This window comes from Oncorhynchus mykiss, chromosome 18 (genome assembly GCF_013265735.2).
Source record: "Oncorhynchus mykiss isolate Arlee chromosome 18, USDA_OmykA_1.1, whole genome shotgun sequence".
NCBI lineage: Eukaryota > Metazoa > Chordata > Actinopteri > Salmoniformes > Salmonidae > Oncorhynchus > Oncorhynchus mykiss.
In genome coordinates, this window is record NC_048582.1 from 64,876,005 (window position 1) to 64,899,852 (window position 23,848).

Below are 23,848 nucleotides of genomic sequence, written 5' to 3' on the forward strand. Positions count from 1 at the left end.
TGTAGAAGTTTGTGAGTGCTTTTGGTGACAAGCCGAATTTCTTCAGCCTCCTGAGGTTGAAGAGGCGCTGCTGCGCCTTCTTCACGATGCTGTCTGTGTGAGTGGACCAATTCAGTTTGTCTGTGATGTGTATGCCGAGGAACTTAAAACTTGCTACCCTCTCCACTACTGTTCCATCGATGTGGATAGGGGGGTGTTGTTAATTTGGTGTTTTGGTGGTGTTTAATGGGGTGTTTAATGGGGTGTTTTGGTGGTGTTTAATGGGGTGTTTTGGTGGTGTTTAATGGGGTGTTTAATGGGGTGTTTTGGTGGTGTTTAATGGGGTGTTTAATGGGGTGTTTTGCTGGTGTTTAATGGGGTGTTTTGGTGGTGTTTAGTGGGGTGTTTAATGGGGTGTTTTGGTGGTGTTTAATGGGGTGTTTAATGGGGGGTTTTGCTGGTGTTTAATGGGGTGTTTTGGTGGTGTTTAATGGGGTGTTTAATGGGGTGTTTTGGTGGTGTTTAATGGGGTGTTTTGGTGGTGTTTAATGGGGTGTTTAATGGGGTGTTTTGCTGGTGTTTAATGGAGTGTTTTAGTCATTTAGCAGACACTTAATCCAGAGCACCTCACAGGACCAATCAGGGTGATTTGCCTTCTTCAAGGGCACATCAACTGATTTTTCACCTAGTCGGCTCGGAGATTCGAACCAGCGACCTTTTGGTTACTGGCCCAACACTTTCAACCGCAAATCTACCTGCCGCCCTTGGAACAGGTTTCTATTTGAATGATTGACTGGACCCACTGAACTGATGGTTTACTTGCTTTTGTTGTCTGCCAGAGGCTGTGTTGTCTGCCAGAGACTGTGTGGTCTGCCGTAGACTGTGTTGTCTGCTGTAGACTGTGTTGTCTGCTGTTTACACACACACACACTGAGGGCAGCTCTCTTGAGGCCCTCACTGGGAAGTGGAGGCATTTGTGTTTCCGGAGTGCAGGCAGCCCCTGTGACCATGTTATCATCCTTGACCACATGCACGCATGTGCACACACACATACAGTACACACACACTGAGACACAGGGGAACTCACATACCAGTGATGCCTGAGGCCGGCCTTACCCAGATCTCGTATGCTGAGGTTCCCCTCCCTATCTCCCTCCCTCCCGCAGCTGACAGACCCTAAATACACACACACACACACACACACACACACACACACACACACACACACTGCCTCCGTCACACACACACTGCCTGCACACTCAAACAGCCCCCATCACAGGTTCTGACCCGTTTCCCAATTCCAGCACATTGTAGCTGGACAGTTGGAAAGCCCCTGTGCTCCATTTCCAGCACTGTCCCAGTTTAGGCCATTGCATAGGGCAGTGCACCATATCTCGGCATGGCTTTATGGAAAATTGACAATGTAATAACATTTGCAGTGTTACGTAACCACGACCTTGTCTTCCTAGCCGGTGAAAGTCAGTTCCTCTAATGTTGTGTCAATACTCACGTGCTTAAACCTTCCACCTAATAGCCTAGTTCTGTTGTCTTTTCAGGATTTCTCTGTGTTTTTGTTCCGTCAGAGCATGCTTCCAGTCTCTCTGATTTTCCCAAGGTACCTCAGCAGAAGTCCCATGTATGGATGAAAACACTTGACCTTCTCTGTTGGATGCACCGTGCTCCTAGCAGCTCGTCTCTATTTTTAACTACTGTGTCTGTCAGAGTGGCGCAGAAACCTGAGATGACTGGCTGCAGAGGGGAGCAGAATGAATGGATGGATGGATGGAGAGAGAGAGAGAGAGAGAGAGAGAGAGAGAGAGAGAGAGAGAGAGAGAGAGAGAGAGGAGAGAGAGAGAGAGAGAGAGAGAGAGAGAGAGAGAGAGAGAGAGAGAGAGAGAGAGAGAGAGAGAGAGAGAGAGAGAGAGAGAGAGAGAGAGAGAGAGAGAGAGAGAGAGAGAGAGAGAGAGAGAGAGAGAGAGAGAGAGAGAGAGAGAGAGAGAGAGAGAGAGAGAGAGAGAGAGAGAGGATCTGCCAGATCTGTGTGTGAATTGGGGACCTCTAACATGAATGGGCCTAGTTGATGAGACGTGTTGGCTGGACTGGGGACATACCTGTAGGGACTGGGGACATAGAGTACAGTATGCATGCTCATAGAGTACAGTATGTAGGCTCTAAGGGTTTACTAACAGAATGTTCCTCTCTGTCTCTAATAGAATGTTCCTCTCTGTCTCTGACAGAATGTTCCTCTCTGTCTCTAATAGAATGTTCCTCTCTGTCTCTGACAGAATGTTCCTCTCTGTCTCTGACAGAATGTTCCTCTCTGTCTCTAATAGAATGTTCCTCTCTGTCTCTGACAGAATGTTCCTCTCTGTCTGTTCCATTTTGAGTGATGTCATCATTATGTTTGTTTCGGTTCTCTTTATGTGCCCTGTCCTTCTCCTTCATCCACTTTTGGTTCCCCCCAAGTCCCAACCCTCAACGTCATTAAAGGCCACACGAAAACAAACGATCACACCCAAATACTTATTTCGTAATAACCCTATAACACAGTTTGACTGTTACTTATTACTGTAATAACCCTATAAAACAGTCCCAGACTGTTACTTATTACTGTAATAACCCCATAAAACAGTCTCAGACTGTTACTTATTACTGTAATAACCCCATAAAACAGTCTCAGACTGTTACTTATTACTGTAATAACCCCATAAAACAGTCTCAGACTGTTACTTATTACTGTAATAACCCCATAAAACAGTCTCAGACTGTTACTTATTACTGTAATAACCCTATAAAACAGTCTCAGACTGTTACTTATTACTGTAATAACCCTATAAAACAGTCTCAGACTGTTACTTATTACTGTAATAACCCCATAAAACAGTCTCAGACTGTTACTTATTACTGTAATAACCCTATAAAACAGTCTCAGACTGTTACTTATTACTGTAATAACCCCATAAAACAGTCTCAGACTGTTACTTATTACTGTAATAACCCCATAAAACAGTCTCAGACTGTTACTTATTACTGTAATAACCCTATAAAACAGTCTCAGACTGTTACTTATTACTGTAATAACCCCATAAAACAGTCTCAGACTGTTACTTATTACTGTAATAACCCTATAAAACAGTCTCAGACTGTTACTTATTACTCTAATAACCCTATAAACAGACTCAGACTGTTACTTATTACTGTAATAACCCTATAAACAGACTCAGACTGTTACTTATTACTCTAATAACCCTATAAACAGACTCAGACTGTTACTTATTACTGTAATAACCCTATAAACAGACTCAGACTGTTACTTATTACTCTAATAACCCTATAAACAGACTCAGACTGTTACTTATTACTGTAATAACCCCATAAAACAGTTTCACACTCTGTCACCCTCCTTCCCTCTATTGCATGTCTAAGTTCCTGTTTCTTTGGAGAGATGTCACAATGGCTTCTATTTTAGCGTTTGGAAAAACAGATATTAAGTACTGTATGTAACAAAAATATTATTAATATTATATATATATTTTTTAAATAAGATCATATTATTTTTATTTTACCTTTATTTAACTAGGCAAGTCAGTTAAGAACACATTCTTATTTACAATGACGGCCTACACTCTTTGAGAACGAACAATCACCAAAATAAAAACTAAGACAGTCAGGTAGAATCTAAAATTCCCAAAATGCCACGGCATGGGGCCTGTCATGCCAAATAATGTCCCCCAGCCAAAAGGTTTAGTTTGAGCAACTCCAGTAGCATAAGTAAAGGATGGTTTATTGTCATATAGGGACAGCTAATACTCAAACTACACACGACCTGCTGTGCTCTTTTCTCTCTCTCTGTCTCTCTCTCTCTCTCTCTCTCTCTCTCTCTCTCTCTCTCTTTCTCTGTCTCAGTCTCTCTGTCCTTCTCCCTCCCACACACACACATTCTGGGAAGTCCCCAGATTAGTACAGCTGAGTTGTGTTAACATAACACACTACAACACACTTCCTAACCAGATCAAGAGGAGTCTTATTTTTCTTCAGTACTTAGACACCCAGCATCTCATCCAGTCCGACCTACCTGTGGAGAGAGACCAGTCTCTCCTGTGGATCACACCAGTGGGCGTTGATTGACTACACCAAAAAATATATGTTATTGTCACATACGGATAGGTGCAGTGAAATGTGTTGTTTTACAGCGTCAGCCATTGTAGTACGGCGCCCCTGGAGCAAATTAGGTTTAAGTGCCTTGCTCAAGGGCACATTGACAGATTTTTCACATTGTCGGCTCAGGTATTCGAACCAGCAACCTTTCAGTTACCGCTAGGCTACCTGTTATTAACCACTAGGCTACCTGTAATTAACCACTAGGCTACCTGTAATTAACCACTAGGCTACCTGTAATTAACCACTAGGCTACCTGTAATTAACCACTAGGCTACCTGTAATTAACCACTAGGCTACCTGTAATTAACCACTAGGCTACCTGTAATTAACCACTAGGCTACCTGTAATTAACCACTAGGCTACCTGTTATTAACCACTAGGCTACCTGTAATTAACCACTAGGCTACCTGTAATTAACCACTAGGCTACCTGTTATTAACCACTAGGCTACCTGTAATTAACCACTAGGCTACCTGTTATTAACCACTAGGCTACCTGTAATTAACCACTAGGCTACCTGTTATTAACCACTAGGCTACCTGTAATTAACCACTAGGCTACCTGTTATTAACCACTAGGCTACCTGTAATTAACCACTAGGCTACCTGTTATTAACCACTAGGCTACCTGTAATTAACCACTAGGCTACCTGTAATTAACCACTAGGCTACCTGTAATTAACCACTAGGCTACCTGTAATTAACCACTAGGCTACCTGTAATTAACCACTAGGCTACCTGTTATTAACCACTAGGCTACCTGTAATTAACCACTAGGCTACCTGTAATTAACCACTAGGCTACCTGTTATTAACCACTAGGCTACCTGTTATTAACCACTAGGCTACCTGTAATTAACCACTAGGCTACCTGTAATTAACCACTAGGCTACCTGTTATTAACCACTAGGCTACCTGTTATTAACCACTAGGCTACCTGTAATTAACCACTAGGCTACCTGTTATTAACCACTAGGCTACCTGTAATTAACCACTAGGCTACCTGTTATTAACCACTAGGCTACCTGTTATTAACCACTAGGCTACCTGTAATTAACCACTAGGCTACCTGTTATTAACCACTAGGCAACCTGTTATTAACCACTAGGCTACCTGTTATTAACCACTAGGCTACCTGTTATTAACCACTAGGCTACCTGTAATTAACCACTAGGCTACCTGTAATTAACCACTAGGCTACCTGTTATTAACCACTAGGCTACCTGTTATTAACCACTAGGCTACCTGTAATTAACCACTAGGCTACCTGTAATTAACCACTAGGCTACCTGTTATTAACCACTAGGCTACCTGTAATTAACCACTAGGCTACCTGTAATTAACCACTAGGCTACCTGTTATTAACCACTAGGCTACCTGTAATTAACCACTAGGCTACCTGTTATTAACCACTAGGCTACCTGTAATTAACCACTAGGCTACCTGTAATTAACCACTAGGCTACCTGTTATTAACCACTAGGCTACCTGTAATTAACCACTAGGCTAGCTGCCATACCAAAATGTGTAGAATTACAAGAAATAACCTTTAAAACCGTAACATTTTATCTCCGCCCCATGGTAAAATGTGTAGAATTGAATTGCAAGAAATAACCTTTAAAACCGTAACATTTTATCTCCGCCCCATGGCAAAATGTGTAGAATTGCATTGCAAGAAACAAACTTTAAAACTGTAACATTTTATCTCCGCCCCATGGCAAAATGTGTAGAATTGCATTGCAAGAAACAAACTTTAAAACTGTAACATTTTATCTCCGCCCCATGGCAAAATGTGTAGAATTGCATTGCAAGAAACAAACTTTAAAACTGTAACATTTTATCTCCGCCCCATGGCAAAATGTGTAGAATTGCAGGAAGTTAGCATTTAAACAGCAACATTTTCTCTCTGCGGCCAAGAGGAGGGCGTCTAAAATGTTCGGTCGGAGACAGTGACGCCCACTATGGGCCCTGGTCAAAAGTAGTGCACTATGCAGGGAATAGAGTGCCATTTGGAATGTAAACTTCTGATGAGAGGGATACGTTCTGTGAGCGTGAGTCAGCTAGCTGACCTGGAGCCCTTCACACCTATATCACTCAACAATATCCTTCTTTCTGTCTCTCTCTTTTCATCTCTGTCTTTCTCTCTTCCTCCATCTCTTACCTTCAGTTCTACCTTTTCTCTCTCTACCTCTTTCTTTTCCCTTTCAATCATTCACTATTTCTCTCCTCCCTCGTTCGACTGAACCTCCCCACTCTTTCTTTCTATCAATCACTCTCTCTCTCTCCTCCTCTCCTGCTGTTCTGCACAGGTTATTGTGGGGGTGCGCAATTTTTATTTCCCCCCCCCCCCCCCCCTCTCCTGCCGCGCATCATTCTGGCATATTGCAGTTTGCCACTGTGAGCAGCCGGGCCCAAACAGCTGCTGAATTGCCCAGCCCACAGAGACAGTGCCAGAGGGGTCAGAGGTTAAGAAGAGATCAGAGCAGGCTTTGTTGGTGCATCTTATCGTTGATTTGAGATGTGTATATGTAACTTGACTTTGAATGTTACTGGTTATGTGATACTGTAAAGTAGCTGCCTGGTGGTATGCTGTCTCATTCCAATGGTCAGTGTGCATACGTTACATTCTGTCGACTCATACACCCCCCACACCACCCCCCCACACCACCCCACACACCACCCCACATACCACCCCACATACCACCCCCCACACCACCCCACACACCACCCCACACACCACCCCACACACACCACCCCCCACACCACCCCCACATACCACCCCACATACCACCCCACATACCACCCCCCACACCACCCCACACACCACCCCACACACCACCCCACACACACCACCCCCCACACCACCCCCACACACCACCCCCCACACCACCCCCCACACCACCCCACACACCACCCCACATACCACCCCACATACCACCCCACACACCACCCCACATACCACCCCACATACCACCCCACATACCACCCCACACACCACCCCACACACCACCCCACACACACCACCCCCCACACCACCCCCCACACCACCCCACACACACCACCCCCCACACCACCCCACACACACCACCCCCCACACCACCCCCACACACCACCCCCCACACTACCCCCCACACCACCCCCCACACTACCCCCCACACCACCCCACACACCACCCCACATACCACCCCCCACGCCACCCCACACACCACCCCACACACCACCCCACACACCACCCCACACACTACCCCACACACCACCCCACACACCACCCCCCACACCACCCCCACACACCACCCCACACACCACCCCCCACACCACCCCCACACACCACCCCACACACCACCCCACACACCACCCCCCACACCACCCCCCACACCACCCCACACACCACCCCCCACACCACCCCACACATCGCCCCCCACACCACCCCCCACACCACCCCACACACCACCCCACACACTACCCCACACACTACCCCACACACCACCCCACACACCACCCCACACCACCCCACACCACCATAATCCCCCTAGCTCTCTCTCTCTCTCTCTCATTCTCTCTCTACTCCCCCTACCTCTCTCTCATTCTCTCGCTCTACTCCCCTTATCGCTCTCTCTCTCTCTCTCTCTACTCCCCCTATCTCTCTTTCTCTCATTCTCTCTCTCGCTACTCCCCCTATCTCTCTGTCTCTCTCTCTCTCTCTCTACTCCCCCTATCTCTCTGTCTCTCTCTCTCTCTCTCTACTCCCCCTATCTCTCTGTCTCTCTCTCTCTCTCTACTCCCCCTATCTCTCTGTCTCTCTCTCTCTCTCTACTCCCCCTATCTCTCTGTCTCTTTCTACTCCCCCTATCTCTCCTTCCCTCTCTTTACTGCCCTCTTTCCTTTTCTCTCTGTCTCGCTCTGTATCCCTCCCTCTCTCGCTCCTACTATCTTTCTCAATCTATTACAAAAATTCAATGTATTCCCTAACTTCCTTCCCTCTGCCTTTGAATGTGTCTTGTGTGTTTTTGGGAAAGCTGAGCCTGGTCTTCCTTTGAAGATAAGTCAGACGTATTACACACTGTGTCTGCATCCAATATGGCACCCTATTCCCTATATAGGCTAGTGCACTACTTTTGACCAGGGCCCATATGGCTCTGGTCCAAAGCAGTGCACTATATAGCAAATAGGGTGCCATATTGGAAACAATGTGTGCCTCCTGCCAGTCCTGTCCCTGTAATGTCTGATGGTGGGGGAGTTTGGCTCTGCAGAATCGAAAGCTCCAGGGAGAGAGGAGGAGGAGGAGGAGGAGGAGGAGGAGGAGGAGGAGAGGAGAGGAGAGGAGGAGTGTGACTGATGTGTGTGAATTGGATGAGAAGGAGATGTTAATGGAGGGTAATGGGGAGTTTTGGGATAATGACAGCAGACAGTTCTTCCCAGTGAAGGTGGCCTGGGAGCACAATGGGATGATGCTAGAGTTTGTTAGCATCACTAGTACTAGCATCACGTCATCGAACTGGCTTGACAAGAAATGGAGTTAACGTGTATAAAACTCTCCCAATTGTGTTCTGGGACAGGTGTTAGTAATGTTCAGATAATGTTGATATCAATCATGTGTAAATATTCCACTTGAAAAAGAAAAAGAGACCCTCTCACTCTAGGAGCTCAGATGCAATAATGTAATAACCTGATAGCTTGTCTGTTGAAACGTTGGTTGTCTTCATCAGGGTATAATGACAAACACTGTGGGTCACTAGTTTATACAGTGTCAAAGAACACACACAGGTGTCTGTAATCATGGCCAGGTGTGGCCTGATATCATACATATTCTACTTGCACATTTATTCCATATTTCAACATTTTAGGAAATTAAACAAATATCTTGTCTTCAAACTTACTCTTTATGAATGTTTTATCTTTCTTCCAGGTATCTCCTCCACACCAGAGCCTTTGGACAACCAGAATGAAGACAAGAACATAGTGAAGGACCTTCTGACATCAGACGACTCAGCCATCTCAGACCTCTCCCCAGACACGGAGTCCTGTCCAAAAGCATACCCCTCTACCAAGACAGACCCCTCTACCAAGACAGACCCCTCTACCAAGACAGACCCCTCCACCAAGGCAGACCCCTCCACCAAGGCAGACCCCTCCACCAAGACAGACCCCTCTACCAAGACAGACCCCTCTACCAAGACAGACCCCTCTACCAACACAGACGCCTCCACCAAGACAGACCCCTCCACCAAGACAGACCCCTCCACCAAGACAGATGCTAGACCAGGCACCCCTGGGTCTGGCACCAGCCCCCATCCCAAAAAAGGAGGTACATTATTCAACACAGAACAGCTCTGAGACCCACTGAGAGACATACTGTAACCAGGACGATAAGGAAATAGCATGGGGTTGGACATCCAGTGTGAGGTGTACAGTTTGGTAGCTGTTGAAGCTAGTTGTCATGTGAGGGGAGAACCATTCAGGCATTCATGTCTGTGGACGGGTGAAAGGTTCCTCAGACTAATCTAATGGATCTTCAGCCATTACAGACCCAATCAGACAGATGGCATTGGGTGAACTACACATCTTCATTTGTTAGGGGAGTGGTGGACGGTATAGAGGGGGAGGGACGAGAGCCTTGTGTTGGGACAGGACTTCCAGGCTTAGGGAGTTTTCCTAAACCTTCCCCAGCATATCTCTCCAGACACCAGGTTTGTCTCTCCAGACACCAGGTTTGTCTCTCCAGACTCCAGGTTTATCTCTCCAGACACCAGGTTTATCTCTCCAGACACCAGGTTTATCTCTCCAGACACCAGGTTTGTCTCTCCAGACTCCAGGTTTGTCTCTCCAGACTCCAGGTTTGTCTCTCCAGACTCCAGGTTTGTCTCTCCAGACTCCAGGTTTGTCTCTTCAGACTCCAGCCTTGTCTCTCCAGACTCCAGCCCAGGGCTGTGAGATGCCAGTCCTGGCTGTGAGACGCCAGTCCTGGCTGTGAGACGCCAGTCCTGGCTGTGAGACGCCAGTCCTGGCTATGAGACTCCAGTCCTGGCTGTGAGACGCCAGTCCTGGCTGTGAGACGCCAGTCCTGGCTGTGAGACGCCAGTCCTGGCTGTGAGACTCCAGTCCTGGCTGTGAGACTCCAGTCCTGGCTATGAGACTCCAGTCCTGGCTGTGAGACTCCAGTCCTGGCTGTGAGACTCCAGTCCTGGCTGTGAGACTCCAGTCCTGGCTGTGAGACTCCAGTCCTGGCTGTGAGACGCCAGTCCTGGCTGTGAGACGCCAGTACAGGAATTCACCCTTTGATTGTGGTGGTGGGAGGAAAGAGTTGTTGCTATAGTGACGGCCGGAGCTCTTGCTGCAAGGCCCTCTCAGGTTGGCAGAGAAAACGCGGCATACATATGACATAGCATGGGGCTCCGGAAAGGAGACCCAGGGCCCCGTTTCCAATGCAGACATATTTTAGGCCTAGGCTGAAACAGGATCTGAAATTAATATAAAAATCCTTCATCTTATGTTTGTGTTTATCAAAGAGGATCAGGGAGAACGTTGATAATGGCTGCAGACAGGAAATTCAGAAGAATACATGGCCGCATCCTAAATGGCACCCGATTCCCTATAACAGTGCACAACTTTTGGTCAACAGTATAACAGAATAAGGTGCCTTTTGGGGCGCCCACATGAACGAATGAGTTCCCTTCTGGTTCACACAACACGGTGCAACTATTGAGTGAATTACATTGTAGCACCGCAGCAGGAGATGTAGCTTCCTGTCCTTCATCGTGAACGTACACTACCGTTCAAATGTTTTGGGTCACTTAGAAATGTCCTTGTTTTTGAAACAAAATAACATTTTTTGTCCATTAAAATAACATCAAATTGATCAGAAATACAGAGTAGACATTGTCAATGTTGTAATGTCTATTGTAGCTAGAAGCGGCTGATTTTTAATCTACATAGTCGTACAGAGGCCCATTATCAGTAACCATCACTCCTGTGTTCCAATGGCACGTTGTGTTAGATAATCCAAGTTTATCATTTTAAAAGGCTAATTGATCAATTATGTTAACACAGATGAAAACTGTTGATATGATTAAAGAAGCAATAAAACTGGCCTTCTTTAGACTAGTTGAGTATCTGGAGCATCAGCATTTGTGGGTTCGATTACAAGCTCAAAATGGCCAGAAACAAATACATTTCTTATGAAACTCATCAGTCTATTCTTATTCAGAGAAATTAAGGCTATTCCATGCGAGAAATTGCCAAGAAACTGAAGATCTTGTACAACGCTGTGTACTATTCCCTTCACAGAACAGCACAAACTGGCTCTAACCAGAATAGAAAGAGGAGTGGGAGGCCCCGGTGCACAACTGAGCAAGAGGACAAGTACATTAGAGTGTCTAGTTTGAGAAACAGACACCTCACAAGTCATCAGCTGGCAGTTTGTCATTTTAAAAGGCTGCAAGTTTATAATTTGAAAAGGCTAATTAGAAAGCCCTTCTTTAAATAGTACCTGCAAAACACCAGTCTCAATGTCAACAGTGAAGAGGCGACTCCGGGATGCTGGCCTTCTAGGCAGAGTTCCTCTGTCCAGTGTCTGTATTCTTTTGCCCATCTTAATCTTTCATTTTTATTGGCCAGTCTGAGATATGGCTTTTTCTTTGCAACTCTGCCGAGAAGGCCAGCATCCCGGAGTCACCATTTCACTGTTGACGTTGAGACTGATGTTTTGCAGGTACTATTTAATGAAGGGCTTTCTAATTAGCCTTTTAAAATGATAAACTTGCACAGCGTGCCATTGGAACACAGGAGTGATGTTGCGGATCATGGTCCTCTGTTCGTCTATGTAGATATTCCATTAAAAATCAGCTGTTTCCAGCTACAATAGTCATTTACAACATTAACAATGTCTACACTGTATTTCTGATCAATTTTATCTTATTTTAATGGGCAAAAAAATAAGTGCTTTCCTTTCAAAAACAAGGACATTTCTAAGTGACTCCAAACTTTTGAACGGTAGTGTATGTATGACATCACTTCGTAGTTTAGAATTGATGCAGGAATTGTTTCAACTACGTGACCTCTCTCATACTACTATACTCTACATGACAGGTGTGATCAGCTGTTTGGTGCATTGATATTTTAGGTAAAAAATAAATGTATATCTGATGCATAGTTATTTTTTTCTCTGCTTAGATGGGTTGACGACAGAGCAACGACAGAAGCTGGCTAAGGAGCGGAGGGAGGAGAGGGCCAAATACATTGGTAAGCCCTATAAAGGAAAATAAGCTATAGAGAAATGTGTTTTCTGTTATCATGTGTGACATGTTGGGCTTGTCTGGTATGGAGGCCTCAAGAGACTCAGCTAGTCATGTCTAGGGAAGCATCCAAAATGGCACCCTATCCCAGGGCCCTGGTCAAAAGTAGTGCACTATAAAGGGAATAGGGTGCCATTTGGGTTCCTGACACAAGGCAGAGATATAGAAGGTATGGAATAAACCAATAGACACTGTAGCCTTCAATATGTTGTATTACACTACCCTGAACTGTCCGCCTGTCTTTAACCATTGGCCTCTCTTACATTGTATTACTCTGCCATGGGGGTTCTGTCATGGGGGTTCTACCATTAGGGGTTCTGTCATGGGGGTTCTACCATTAGGGGTTCTGCCATGGGGGTTCTGCCATTAGGGGTTCTGTCATAGGGGTTCTGTCATGGGGGTTCTGCCATGGGGGTTCTGCCATGAGGGTTCTGCCATGGGGGTTCTGCCATGGGGGTTCTGCCATGGGGGTTCTACCATTAGGGGTTCTGTCATGGGGGTTCTACCATTAGGGGTTCTGCCATGGGGGTTCTGCCATGAGGGTTCTGCCATGGGGGTTCTGTCATGGGGGTTCTACCATTGGGGGTTCTGTCATGGGGGTTCTGCCATGGGGGTTCTGCCATGAGGGTTCTACCATTGGGGGTTCTACCATTGGGGTTCTGTCATGAGGGTTCTGCCATGAGGGTTCTACCATTAGGGGTTCTGTCATGAGGGTTCTGCCATGAGGGTTCTGTCATGGGGGTTCTGTCATGAGGGTTCTGCCATGGGTGTTCTGCCATGGGTGTTCTGCCATGGGTGTTCTGCCATGGGGGTTCTGTCATGGGGTTCTGTCATGACGGTTCTGCCATGGGGGTTCTACCATTGGGGTTCTGTCATGAGGGTTCTGCCATGAGGGTTCTACCATTAGGGGTTCTGTCATGGGGGTTCTGTCATGAGGGTTCTGCCATGGGTGTTCTGCCATGGGTGTTCTGCCATGGGGGTTCTGTCATGGGGGTTCTGCCATGGGGGTTTTTCTTTCTAATGATTGATGGATATTGATTATTGCTGTTGTCTTCTCATTTTGCTGCTTCAGAACAGCAAACTCAGCTGCAAGGTAAGGCTACTCTATACGGCTCTGTATAAGATCAGCGTTGGTAACATCAGTGGTTATCAGCAACAGTCAGGCTTTTTTCCACATCTCCACCTTGTGGTTGGGATGCAATGTATTTTTATTTCTGTCTGCTTCTGAACCGTCTTTTCCGTTCTCGTTCATTAATCAGTTTTGTTGCTTTCTGGATGTTGTCCTGTTGTTGTCCACTGGGAACCTTTACAACATCCTGTTTGTCTCTGAGAAGAAGAATGATCAGATAGTTCAGTTATACGAGTTTTCTCTTTCCTGTCTTCATTGTGTGGAGATTTGCCTTTCACCTAATTTGTTCCTGTTCATTATACGTGTTTGCATGTGTACTTTGCATCATTTTGTTGGATCATTGTAATGTCTTTCCAGTATAGATTTTTCTTGACTTTATATGTTTTCAGGGTCTATTTTTATGTCAAGGTATTATGTGACCTTATTATCAACTCAGAGACACTTAGTACACTATAATTTGCCCACAGCCTCATTCCATAGCATTGGCTCAAGCCCCTTGTTTGTACACTAAACCCAAAGCCTGTGCAATCAATCCAATCCAAGGTATTCTGTGAGCTTGTTTTCAACTCTACATGCAGTACATTGGATCTCTTAACAATGGCACAAGCCCCCCCCCCCCCCCCCCCCCCCCCCGCCTCTCTCTCCCTGTACGCTGAGGTCAAAGCTTCAGCAACCAACTGACCAATCAGAGGACGTCTCCCACTGAGCCGTCCCATAGTCCCCCTGGGGCGAGGCGTGAAAAATGTGTAGTCATTACTGTGAACTGACCCGCCGGGCCTCTCAGACAGATTAGATGTAATTACTCATTTCATTAGATTCATTATAATCGCCATGCCAACGGAATCATTTCAGAAGCCAACCAATGGAAGAAGCCTTTTCTTTACCTGATAATTCCCTATGGGCCCTGATCAAAAGTAGTGCACTAGATAGTGAATAGGGCGTCATTAGCCATAGGACTCTGGTCAAAAGTAGTGCACTAGATAGTGAATAGGGCGTCATTAGCCATAGGACTCTGGTCAAAAGTAGTGCACTAGATAGTGAATAGGGCGTCATTAGCCATAGGACTCTGGTCAAAAGTAGTGCACTAGATAGTGAATAGGGCGTCATTAGCCATAGGACTCTGGTCAAAAGTAGTGCACTATATAGTGAATAGGGTGTCATTAGCCATAGGACTCTGGTCAAAAGTATTGCACTAGATAGTGAATAGGGTGCCATTTGGAACAATCTCTCTGTCTGTCCAGATGTAAGATATGAATCTCATATGGACTACAGACTGCAAATGTTTAGATCTCACTTCATCAAGCATTTATGGTTGGATGTACTACAGTATGTATACTGTATGTTTACGGTTGGATGTATTACAGTATGTATACTGTATGTTTATGGTTGGGTATACTACAGTATGTATACTGTATGTTTACGGTTGGATGTATTACAGTATGTATACTGTATGTTTATGGTTGGATGTACTACAGTATGTATACTGTATGTTTATGGTTGGATGTACAACAGTATGTATACTGTATGTTTATGGTTGGGTATACTACAGTATGTATACTGTATGTTTATGGTTGGGTATACAACAGTATGTATACTGTATGTTTATGGTTGGGTATACTACAGTATGTATACTGTATGTTTATGGTTGGGTATACTACAGTATGTATACTGTACTGATGATGACATGCTGAGAAAAAAGGAACACGTGATTATCATTCGTACTCATCCGTTGAACCACATATGAGAGAGAACACACCGTACATTAAACCATGGGGCTGTTATGTAAAGGACATTTTATATGAAGCTGCCATCACAATGTGAAAGGGCATGCACTCAATGTATTTCTGCCAATCAGATGTACTGAAAACGAATATAATAAGATTTTATTCCATGATGGAGACATGGAGAAAGTGTTGTCTTTGTGGATGGGGGTGCAGACAGACTAGAGTATTCTACCTCTTAACATAGAGAACGGCTCGGGAAGGACTGGTGAACAGAATACAAATCAGGACCTCGTCTTCTAACATCAAACACTCATGTATTTCGTTCAATGTTTTAATATTCCGGAATGAGGATTGCATGCTTCATAAAAGACACCTCACATTAATTTCCCTCCATTCAACACTGAGCTTCATCCAAAAAACTTCTTCACACGTATCCTGCCCCTCACCATGCTAGTCTTTAACAACACATGTGTATAGGAAGTAGGTCCACATGCAGAGGACTGCAAAACAGGAAATGCCACTCTGAGATACAGTACACATGTGGCGTGTCTACCTCAGGGGAGGCCCAATGAGCTGAGAGGACACAGCTGGTGCACAGCATGCTGGGAGTTTAAACAAAGCAGAGTCATTGTATTTTAATTGTGGCTGTCAGAAATGAGACGCAGACTGTGGAGTGAAACTCAGTATCTGCTAGAGGGCACGAATAAAACGCAGTGGGACACTACTACTACTACTACTATTGCTGTCTACTACTACTACTACTACTATTGCTGTCTACTACTACTACTATTGCTGTCTACTACAACTACTACTACTACTACTATTGCTGTCTACTACTACTACTATTGCTGTCTACTACAACTACTACTACTACTACTATTGCTGTCTACTACTACTACTACTACTATTGCTGTCTACTACTACTACTACTACTACTACTGCTGTCTACTACTACTACTACAACTACTACTGCTGTCTACTACTACTACTATTGCTGTCTACTACTACTACTACTACTACTACTACTATTGCTGTCTACTACTACTACTACAACTATTACTGCTGTCTACTACTACTACTACTACTACTACTACTACTACTACTACTACTACTACTGTCTACTACTACTGTCTACTACTACTATTGTCTACTACTTCTACTACTACTACAGTCTACTACTACTACTACTACTACAGTCTACTACTACTACTACTACTGTCTACTACTACTGTCTACTACTGTCTACTACTACTATTGTCTACTACTTCTACTACTACTACAGTCTACTACTACTACTACTACTGTCTACTACTACTGTCTACAACTACTATTGCTACTACTACTACTACAGTCTACTACTACTACTACTACTACTACAGTCTACTACTACTACTGTCTACAGTCTACTACTACTACTACTACTGTCTACAGTCTACTACTACTACAGTCTACTACTACTACTACAGTCTACTACTACTACTACTACTACTACAGTCTACTGCTACTACTACTACTGTCTACTACTACTGTCTACAGTCTATTACTACTATTGCTGTCTACTACTACTACTACTACTACTACTACTACTATTGCTGTCTACTACTACTACTACTACTACTACTACTACTACTATTGCTGTCTACTACTACTACTACTACTACTACTACTACTACTACTACTACTATTGCTGTCTACTACTACTACTACTACTACTACTACTACTACTACTATTGCTGTCTACTACTACTACTACTACTACTACTACTACTATTGCTGTCTACTACTACTACTACAACTACTACTGCTGTCTACTACTACTACTACTACTACTACTAATACTACTACTACTGTCTACTACTGTCTACTACTACTGTCTACTACTACTACTACTACTACTGTCTACTACTACTACTACTGCTACTGTCTACTACTACTACTACTACTGTCTACTACTACTACTACTACTGTCTACTACTACTGTCTACTACTACTGTCTACTACTGTCTATTACTGTCTACTACTACTATTGTCTACTACTTCTACTACTACTACAGTCTACTACTACTACTACTACTACAGTCTACTACTACTACTACTACTACTACTACTACTGTCTACTACCACTGTCTACTACTACTACTACTGTCTAGTACTACTACTACTACTACTGTCTAGTACTACTACTACTACTACTGTCTAGTACTACTACTACTACTACTACTGTCTAGTACTACTACTACTGCTGCTGCTGCTACTACTACTACTACTACTACTACTACTACTACTGTCTACTACTTGTACTACTGCTGCTACTACTACTACTACTACTACTACTGTCTACTACTTGTACTACTGCTATTACTGCTACTAATACTACTACTTGTTGACTGTTATGATGACTAGAGTAGGATTGCAATTAGGCCTATGGGAGGGTGCAAACAACTGTCTTCTTCCCATTCTATTCTTCTACCTTTTCCAAACTGGTTCCTAGAAGCCATGAGACTTTTAACAGCCTTAAACTGTGAGATCACAAGGCCAGAGTTTGTCTCAATGGACAAACAACGACCCAATATGTAGTGTTCAGTCGTTTCGAGTTGTTTATTATGACCAGCTAGTGCAGAGATATATGGAGGGCAGACAAAAACAAAGAGAGATTGAGAGAAAGAGGTTATTAGTTGCTTCAACTAACCCTGAATTGTCCATTATTCCATTCATGATTTCTACACTTTCTTGACTAGCTAACTTGACTAGCTAATTTGTTTTGTTTTCTTGAGTTTCCTGATGTATGCGCAATGCACCTTTTAGCTGCTATGTACAATGCACTCGGAAAGTATTCTAGAGCCCTTGACTTTTTCAACATTTTGTTAAGTTACAGCCTTATTCTAAAATTGATTTGTTTTTTTTCCCCCTTCGTCAATCTACACACAATACCACATAATGACAAAGCAAAAACAGATTTTTAGAAATGTTTGCAAATAAACATTTAAATTACTCCAGGGTAGAATGAGGCTGTAACACTTTTTATTTTTTTTTAAGTCAAGGGGTCTGAATAATTTCAGAACATTAAAATAAATAAAACTAAATCATGTGAAATAAAACAAATCTAAAAAACCCTGTACCCGTTGCCTCCCGTTGTCTAGCGACTAAGAAGGCCCAGTGGCTGGAGAAGGAGGAGAAGGCTAGGCGTCTGAGGGAGAGCCAGCTGGAGGAACGTAGGAGGAGGCTGGAGGACCAGAGACTGAAGCTTGAGAAACGCAGAGCCCTCCTGGAAGAGAAACAGAGGCAGAAACTAGAGAAGAACAAGGTGGGGACTGGAGGAGGGTCACCTTCAAGATCTCTCTGTTGCTCAAGTGTTGTGTTCAGTTTTGTAGGTAGTTTTGTTACAGGCAAGGGGACAGCATACTGTACCTAAGTGTATATCTTTGCTAGGTAAAGCTCCGCCTTATATCAGCTTACTGGTCACCATAACAACACCCACCCGTAGCACTCGCTCCAGCAGGTATATCTCACTGGTCATCCCCAACCAACACCTTATTTGTCCACCTTTCCTTCCAGTTCTCTGCTGCCAGTGACGGGAACGAACTGCAGAAATCTCCCAAAGTTGGAGACTTGTATCTCCCTCACTAACTTTAAGCATCAGCTATCTGAGCAGCTTACCGACCGTTGCAGCTGTACATAGCCCATCCAACTACAGTGGGGCAAAAAAGTATTTAGTCAGCCACCAATTGTGCAAGTTGTCCCACTTAAAAAGATGAGAGAGGCCTGTAATTTTCATCATGGGTACACTTCAACTATGACAGACAAAATTAGAAAAAAAAATCAGAAAATCACATTGTAGGATTTTTTATTTATTTATTTGCAAATTATGGTTGAAAATAAGTATTTGGTCACTGTATCTAAGCGTTTGCTGATTACAAATATAGAAACTCAGCTTTTGCTTTGTGGGGACAAGGTTACAGGGTACATACACATAGTGGTTGAAGGTTGTAGAAACATTACACGTTGAGGTCCTCAGTAGCTGTTTGAGTGAGTCAAAGTTTTGTCTCCCTTTTACCCCACCACAGGAGCGCTACGAGGCGGCCATCAGGAAGTCAACCAAAAAGACTTGGGCTGAGATCCGTCAGCAGAGATGGTCCTGGGCTGGAGGCCTCAACCAGACCTCGCGCCGACAAAGTGAGCAGCACTGGAACCACATAGAACCTCATAGAACCTCATAGAACCACATAGAACCTCATGGAACCTCATAGATCCTCATAGAACCACATAGAACCTCATGGAACCACATAGAACCTCATAGAACCACACAGAACCTCATAGAACCACATATTACTACATAGAGCCGAACCACCTAGGACCCCATGATGTCTCGTACAACTGCTCACACAGTTCCCTCATTGAGCAGCATAGAACAGGACTGAGACGTTCCAGACTAACTAATGTTGATTTACAGTGTCCTACAGTTTGGGTGTCGTAGGGGTGGGATTGTAATTTGGTTTAGGGGTGGTAATGTTCTCATCTGAGGACTTAATATAGCTAGATGAGTCATTATATAATTCATGTTTACTAACAGTATGTTGCCTATGGCTAGACTAGATTTGTATTGATCCTTCTCATCTGAACTGTTTCTCAGACTCTAGATTCTAACTGTTCAGTAGAATCCAGATATAGGAGACAGAGGGGAATATGTCGTATAAATGTTTCATTAGACTTGCTGTGTGAACTGCAAGGTGTTGAGTTTATCACAGAGCTGTGAGGAACATTCTCAGTGTTCAGAATGCCAACTGTCTCCTACAGTACACTATGCTGCTCAGTCCAACAATGACTCAAGCTTGTGAAAGGCAGGCCTTCTCTTGGATTGTGACGATGTCAGGAGCCTTCTCTCCTCTCTGAAGTCTAAATACGAATGTGTGTGTGTGTGTGTGTGTGTGTGTGTTTTTGTTTGTTTGTTTCTTAGTCTTTGTAGTTCAAACCAAACAATCTATACCACTTGGTGTTCTCTAGAAATATTTGTTTCTGGGGTTTAGACGCCATCTGTTTCTGGGGTTTAGACGCCATCTGTTTCTGGGGTTTAGACGCCATCTGTTTCTGGGGTTTAGACGCCATTTGTTTCTGGGGTTTAGACGCCATCTGTTTCTGGGTTTAGACGCCATCTGTTTCTGGAGTTTAGACGCCATCTGTTTCTGGGGTTTAGACGCCATTTGTTTCTGGGGTTTAGACGCCATCTGTTTCTGGGTTTAGACGCCATCTGTTTCTGGGGTTTAGACGCCATTTGTTTCTGGGGTTTAGACGCCATCTGTTTCTGGGTTTAGACGCCATCTGTTTCTGGGTTTAGACGCCATCTGTTTCTGGGTTTTAGACGCCATCTGTTTCTGGGGTTTAGACGCCATCTGTTTCTGGGGTTTAGACGCCATCTGTTTCTGGGGTTTAGACGCCATTTGTTTCTGGGGTTTAGACGCCATCTGTTTCTGGGTTTAGACGCCATCTGTTTCTGGGTTTAGACGCCATCTGTTTCTGGGTTTTAGACGCCATTTGTTTCTGGGGTTTAGACACCATCTGTTTCTGGGTTTTAGACGCCATTTGTTTCTGGGGTTTAGACGCCATCTGTTTCTGGGGTTTAGACGCCATCTGTTTCTGGGGTTTAAACGCCACCTGTTTCTGGGGTTTAGACGCCATTTGTTTCTGGGTTTTAGACGCCATTTGTTTCTGGGTTTTAGACGCCATTTGTTTCTGGGTTTAGACGCCATCTGTTTCTGGGTTTTAAACGCCATTTGTTTCTGGGTTTTAGACGCCATTTGTTTCTGGGTTTAGACGCCATCTGTTTCTGGGGTTTAGACGCCATTTGTTTCTGGGTTTAGACGCCATTTGTTTCTGGGTTTTAGACGCCATTTGTTTCTGGGTTTAGACGCCATCTGTTTCTGGGGTTTAGACGCCATTTGTTTCTGGGTTTAGACGCCATTTGTTTCTGGGTTTAGACGCCATCTGTTTCTGGGTTTTAGACGCCATTTGTTTCTGGGTTTAGACGCCATCTGTTTCTGGGGTTTAGACGCCATTTGTTTCTGGGTTTAGACGCCATCTGTTTCTGGGTTTTAGACGCCATTTGTTTCTGGGTTTAGACGCCATCTGTTTCTGGGGTTTAGAGTGCCCTAAACTACAATGAATCAGTGAATCAATGAATGATGTGGTCCCACTCTGCTATAAGCTCTGTCAACTGCATGATCCAGACAGACAGACAGACTGAGAGAGACAGACAGAGACAGACAGAGGGCGAGCTCATCGACACTAGGCCTACGTCTACAGTACATCCTTGGGTTCCCCACCCCGCCAGCCTTGTGAACAGTTGTTGTCTGTTGCGTTCTCTCTGGTGCAGGCAGATGTTCGGCCTCCACTGTCAACTTACCGAGACAGGTGGACCCTGTCATTAACAACAGGCTGTCCAAGTCCTCTGCAACCCTCTGGAACTCCCCCAACAGAAGTAAGGATGACCGACCCGCGTCAATGTCCACCAGGCCTCTATATCAGTCCCCCTCCTCCCCTTTTCCCCACTCCCTTCCCCTCTCAGATCCTCCTTATTACCTGGTTTTAGTTTTAACTGTGGCCTGGTGGCCTGCCTGCCTGCCTGCCTGTTGCCTGGTGACCAATCATTTCCTATCCTTACAACACATTTCCTATCCTTAATACACTACATTACCCGTCTCAGACCAGACATCTATATTATTCCATATTTTGTGATCATTTTTTCCCTCTATTGGTGTGTATAGGTTTCTGTCACTTCAGTCATGACACCCTTCTATTCCACACTCTTTGGTTGTCCTCCACTCTGCTGTTGGTCATAAGCTGTGCTGGTTTGAAAGGTGGTGGTAGTGGTAGTGGTGGTAGAGGAGGTGGTGGGGGTGGTAGAGGTGGTGGTGGTGGTAGAGGTGTGGTAGAGGTGGTGGGGGTGGTAGAGGTGGTGGTGGAAGTGGTGGTGGTAGAGGAGGTGGTGGAGGTGTGGTGGTGGTAGAGGTGGTGGTGGTGGTGGTGGTAGAGGTGGTGGTAGAGGAGGTGGTGGTAGAGGTGGTGGCGGTAGAGGTCGTGGTAGAGGAGGTGGTGGTGGTGGTGGAGGAGGTGGCGGTGTGGTGGAGGTGGTAGAGGTGGTGGTGGCGGTGTGGTGGTGGTAGAGGTGGTGGAGGTGTGGTGGTGGTAGAGGTGGTGGTGGTGGAGGTGTGGTGGTGGTGGTAGAGGTGGTGGTGGTGGTAGAGGTGGGGTGGTGGTGGAGGAGGTGGTAGAGGTGTGGTGATGGAGGTGATGGAGGTGTGGTGGTGGGGGGGTGGTGGAGGTGTGGTGGTGGTAGATGTGGAGGTGGCGTGGTGGTGGTAGAGGGTGTGGTGGTGGAGGTGTGGTGGTGGTAGATGTGGAGGTGGTGTGGTGGTGGTAGAGGGTGTGGTGGAGAGGACGTGGTGGTGGTGGAGGTGTGGTGGTGGTGGTGGAGAGGTGGGGGTAGAGGTGGGGTGGTGGTGGAGGAGGTGGTAGAGGTGTGGTGATGGAGGTGATAGAGGTGTGGTGGAGGTGTGGTGGTGGGGGGGTGGTGGAGGTGCGGTATGTGGCGTGGTGGTGGTAGAGGTGGTGGTGGAGAGGTGTGGTGGTGGTAGAGGTGGGGTGGTGGTGGAGGAGGTGGTAGAGGTGTGGTGATGGAGGTGTGGTGGTGGGGGGGTGGTGGAGGTGTGGTGGTGGTAGATGTGGAGGTGGCATGGGGGTGGTGGTAGAGGTGTGGTGGAGAGGACGTGGTGGTGGTGGAGGTGTGGTGGTGGTAGAGGTGGTGGTAGAGGTGGTGGTGGTGGTAGAGGTGGGGTGGTGGTGGAGGAGGTGGTAGAGGTGTGGTGATAGAGGTGATAGAGGTGTGGTGGAGGTGTGGTGGTGGGGGGGTGGTGGAGGTGTGGTAGAGTTGATAGAGGTGTGGTGGTGGAGGTGTGGTGGGGGTGAATGAGGTGTGGTGGAGGTCGGTAGAGGTGTGGTGGAGGTCGGTAGAGGTGTGGAGGTGATAGGAGGTGGTAAAGGTGGTAGAGATGTGGTGGTGGTGGTGGTGGAGGTGGTAGAGGTGTGGTGGTAGAGGTGATAGAGATGTGGTGGTAGAGGTGATAGAGGTGTGGTGGTGGAGGTGATAGAGGTGTGGTGGTGGAGGTGGTAGAGGTGTGGAGGTGGTAGAGGTGTGGTGGTGGAGGTGGTAGAGGTGTGGTGGTGGAGGTGTGGTGGTGGGGGTGGTAGAGGTGTGGTGGTGGTGGTGGTGGTGGTAGAGATGTGGTGGTGGTGGAAGAGGTTATAGAGGTGTGGTGGTGGAGGTGGTAGAGGTGTGGAGGTGGTAGAGGTGTGGTGGTGGAGGTGGTAGAGGTGTGGAGGTGGTAGAGGTGTGGTGGTGGAGGTGGTAGAGGTGTGGTGGTGGAGGTGTGGTGGTGGAGGTGGTAGAGGTTTGGTGGTGGTAGAGGTGGTAGAGATGTGGTGGTGGTGGTGGAGGTGGTAGAGATGTGGTGGTGGTGGAGGTGGTAGAGGTGTGGTGGTAGAGGTGATAGAGGTGTGGTGGTGGTGGTAGAGAT

The 23,848-nt window shown here is 45.6% G+C and overlaps 1 protein-coding gene across 10 annotated transcripts in view; it reads left to right on the forward strand.

Annotated features, from left to right (window-relative positions):
- LOC110496692 (MAP7 domain-containing protein 1) overlaps window positions 1–23,848 on the forward strand; it is a 91,834-nt gene that overhangs the window by 32,097 nt on the left and 35,889 nt on the right. For 7 of the 10 annotated variants that reach the window (XM_036953502.1, XM_036953506.1, XM_036953505.1 and 4 more), the window contains exons 2-7: window positions 9,044–9,442; window positions 12,307–12,375; window positions 13,501–13,521; window positions 18,422–18,585; window positions 19,346–19,454; window positions 21,649–21,753. In XM_036953502.1, the coding sequence (XP_036809397.1) occupies window positions 9,044–9,442; window positions 12,307–12,375; window positions 13,501–13,521; window positions 18,422–18,585; window positions 19,346–19,454; window positions 21,649–21,753 (867 nt within the window). The remainder of the gene's footprint in view (window positions 1–9,043; window positions 9,443–12,306; window positions 12,376–13,500; window positions 13,522–18,421; window positions 18,586–19,345; window positions 19,455–21,648; window positions 21,754–23,848) is intronic. The other 3 variants (XM_036953510.1, XM_036953507.1, XM_036953511.1) reach the window with 3 other exon arrangements.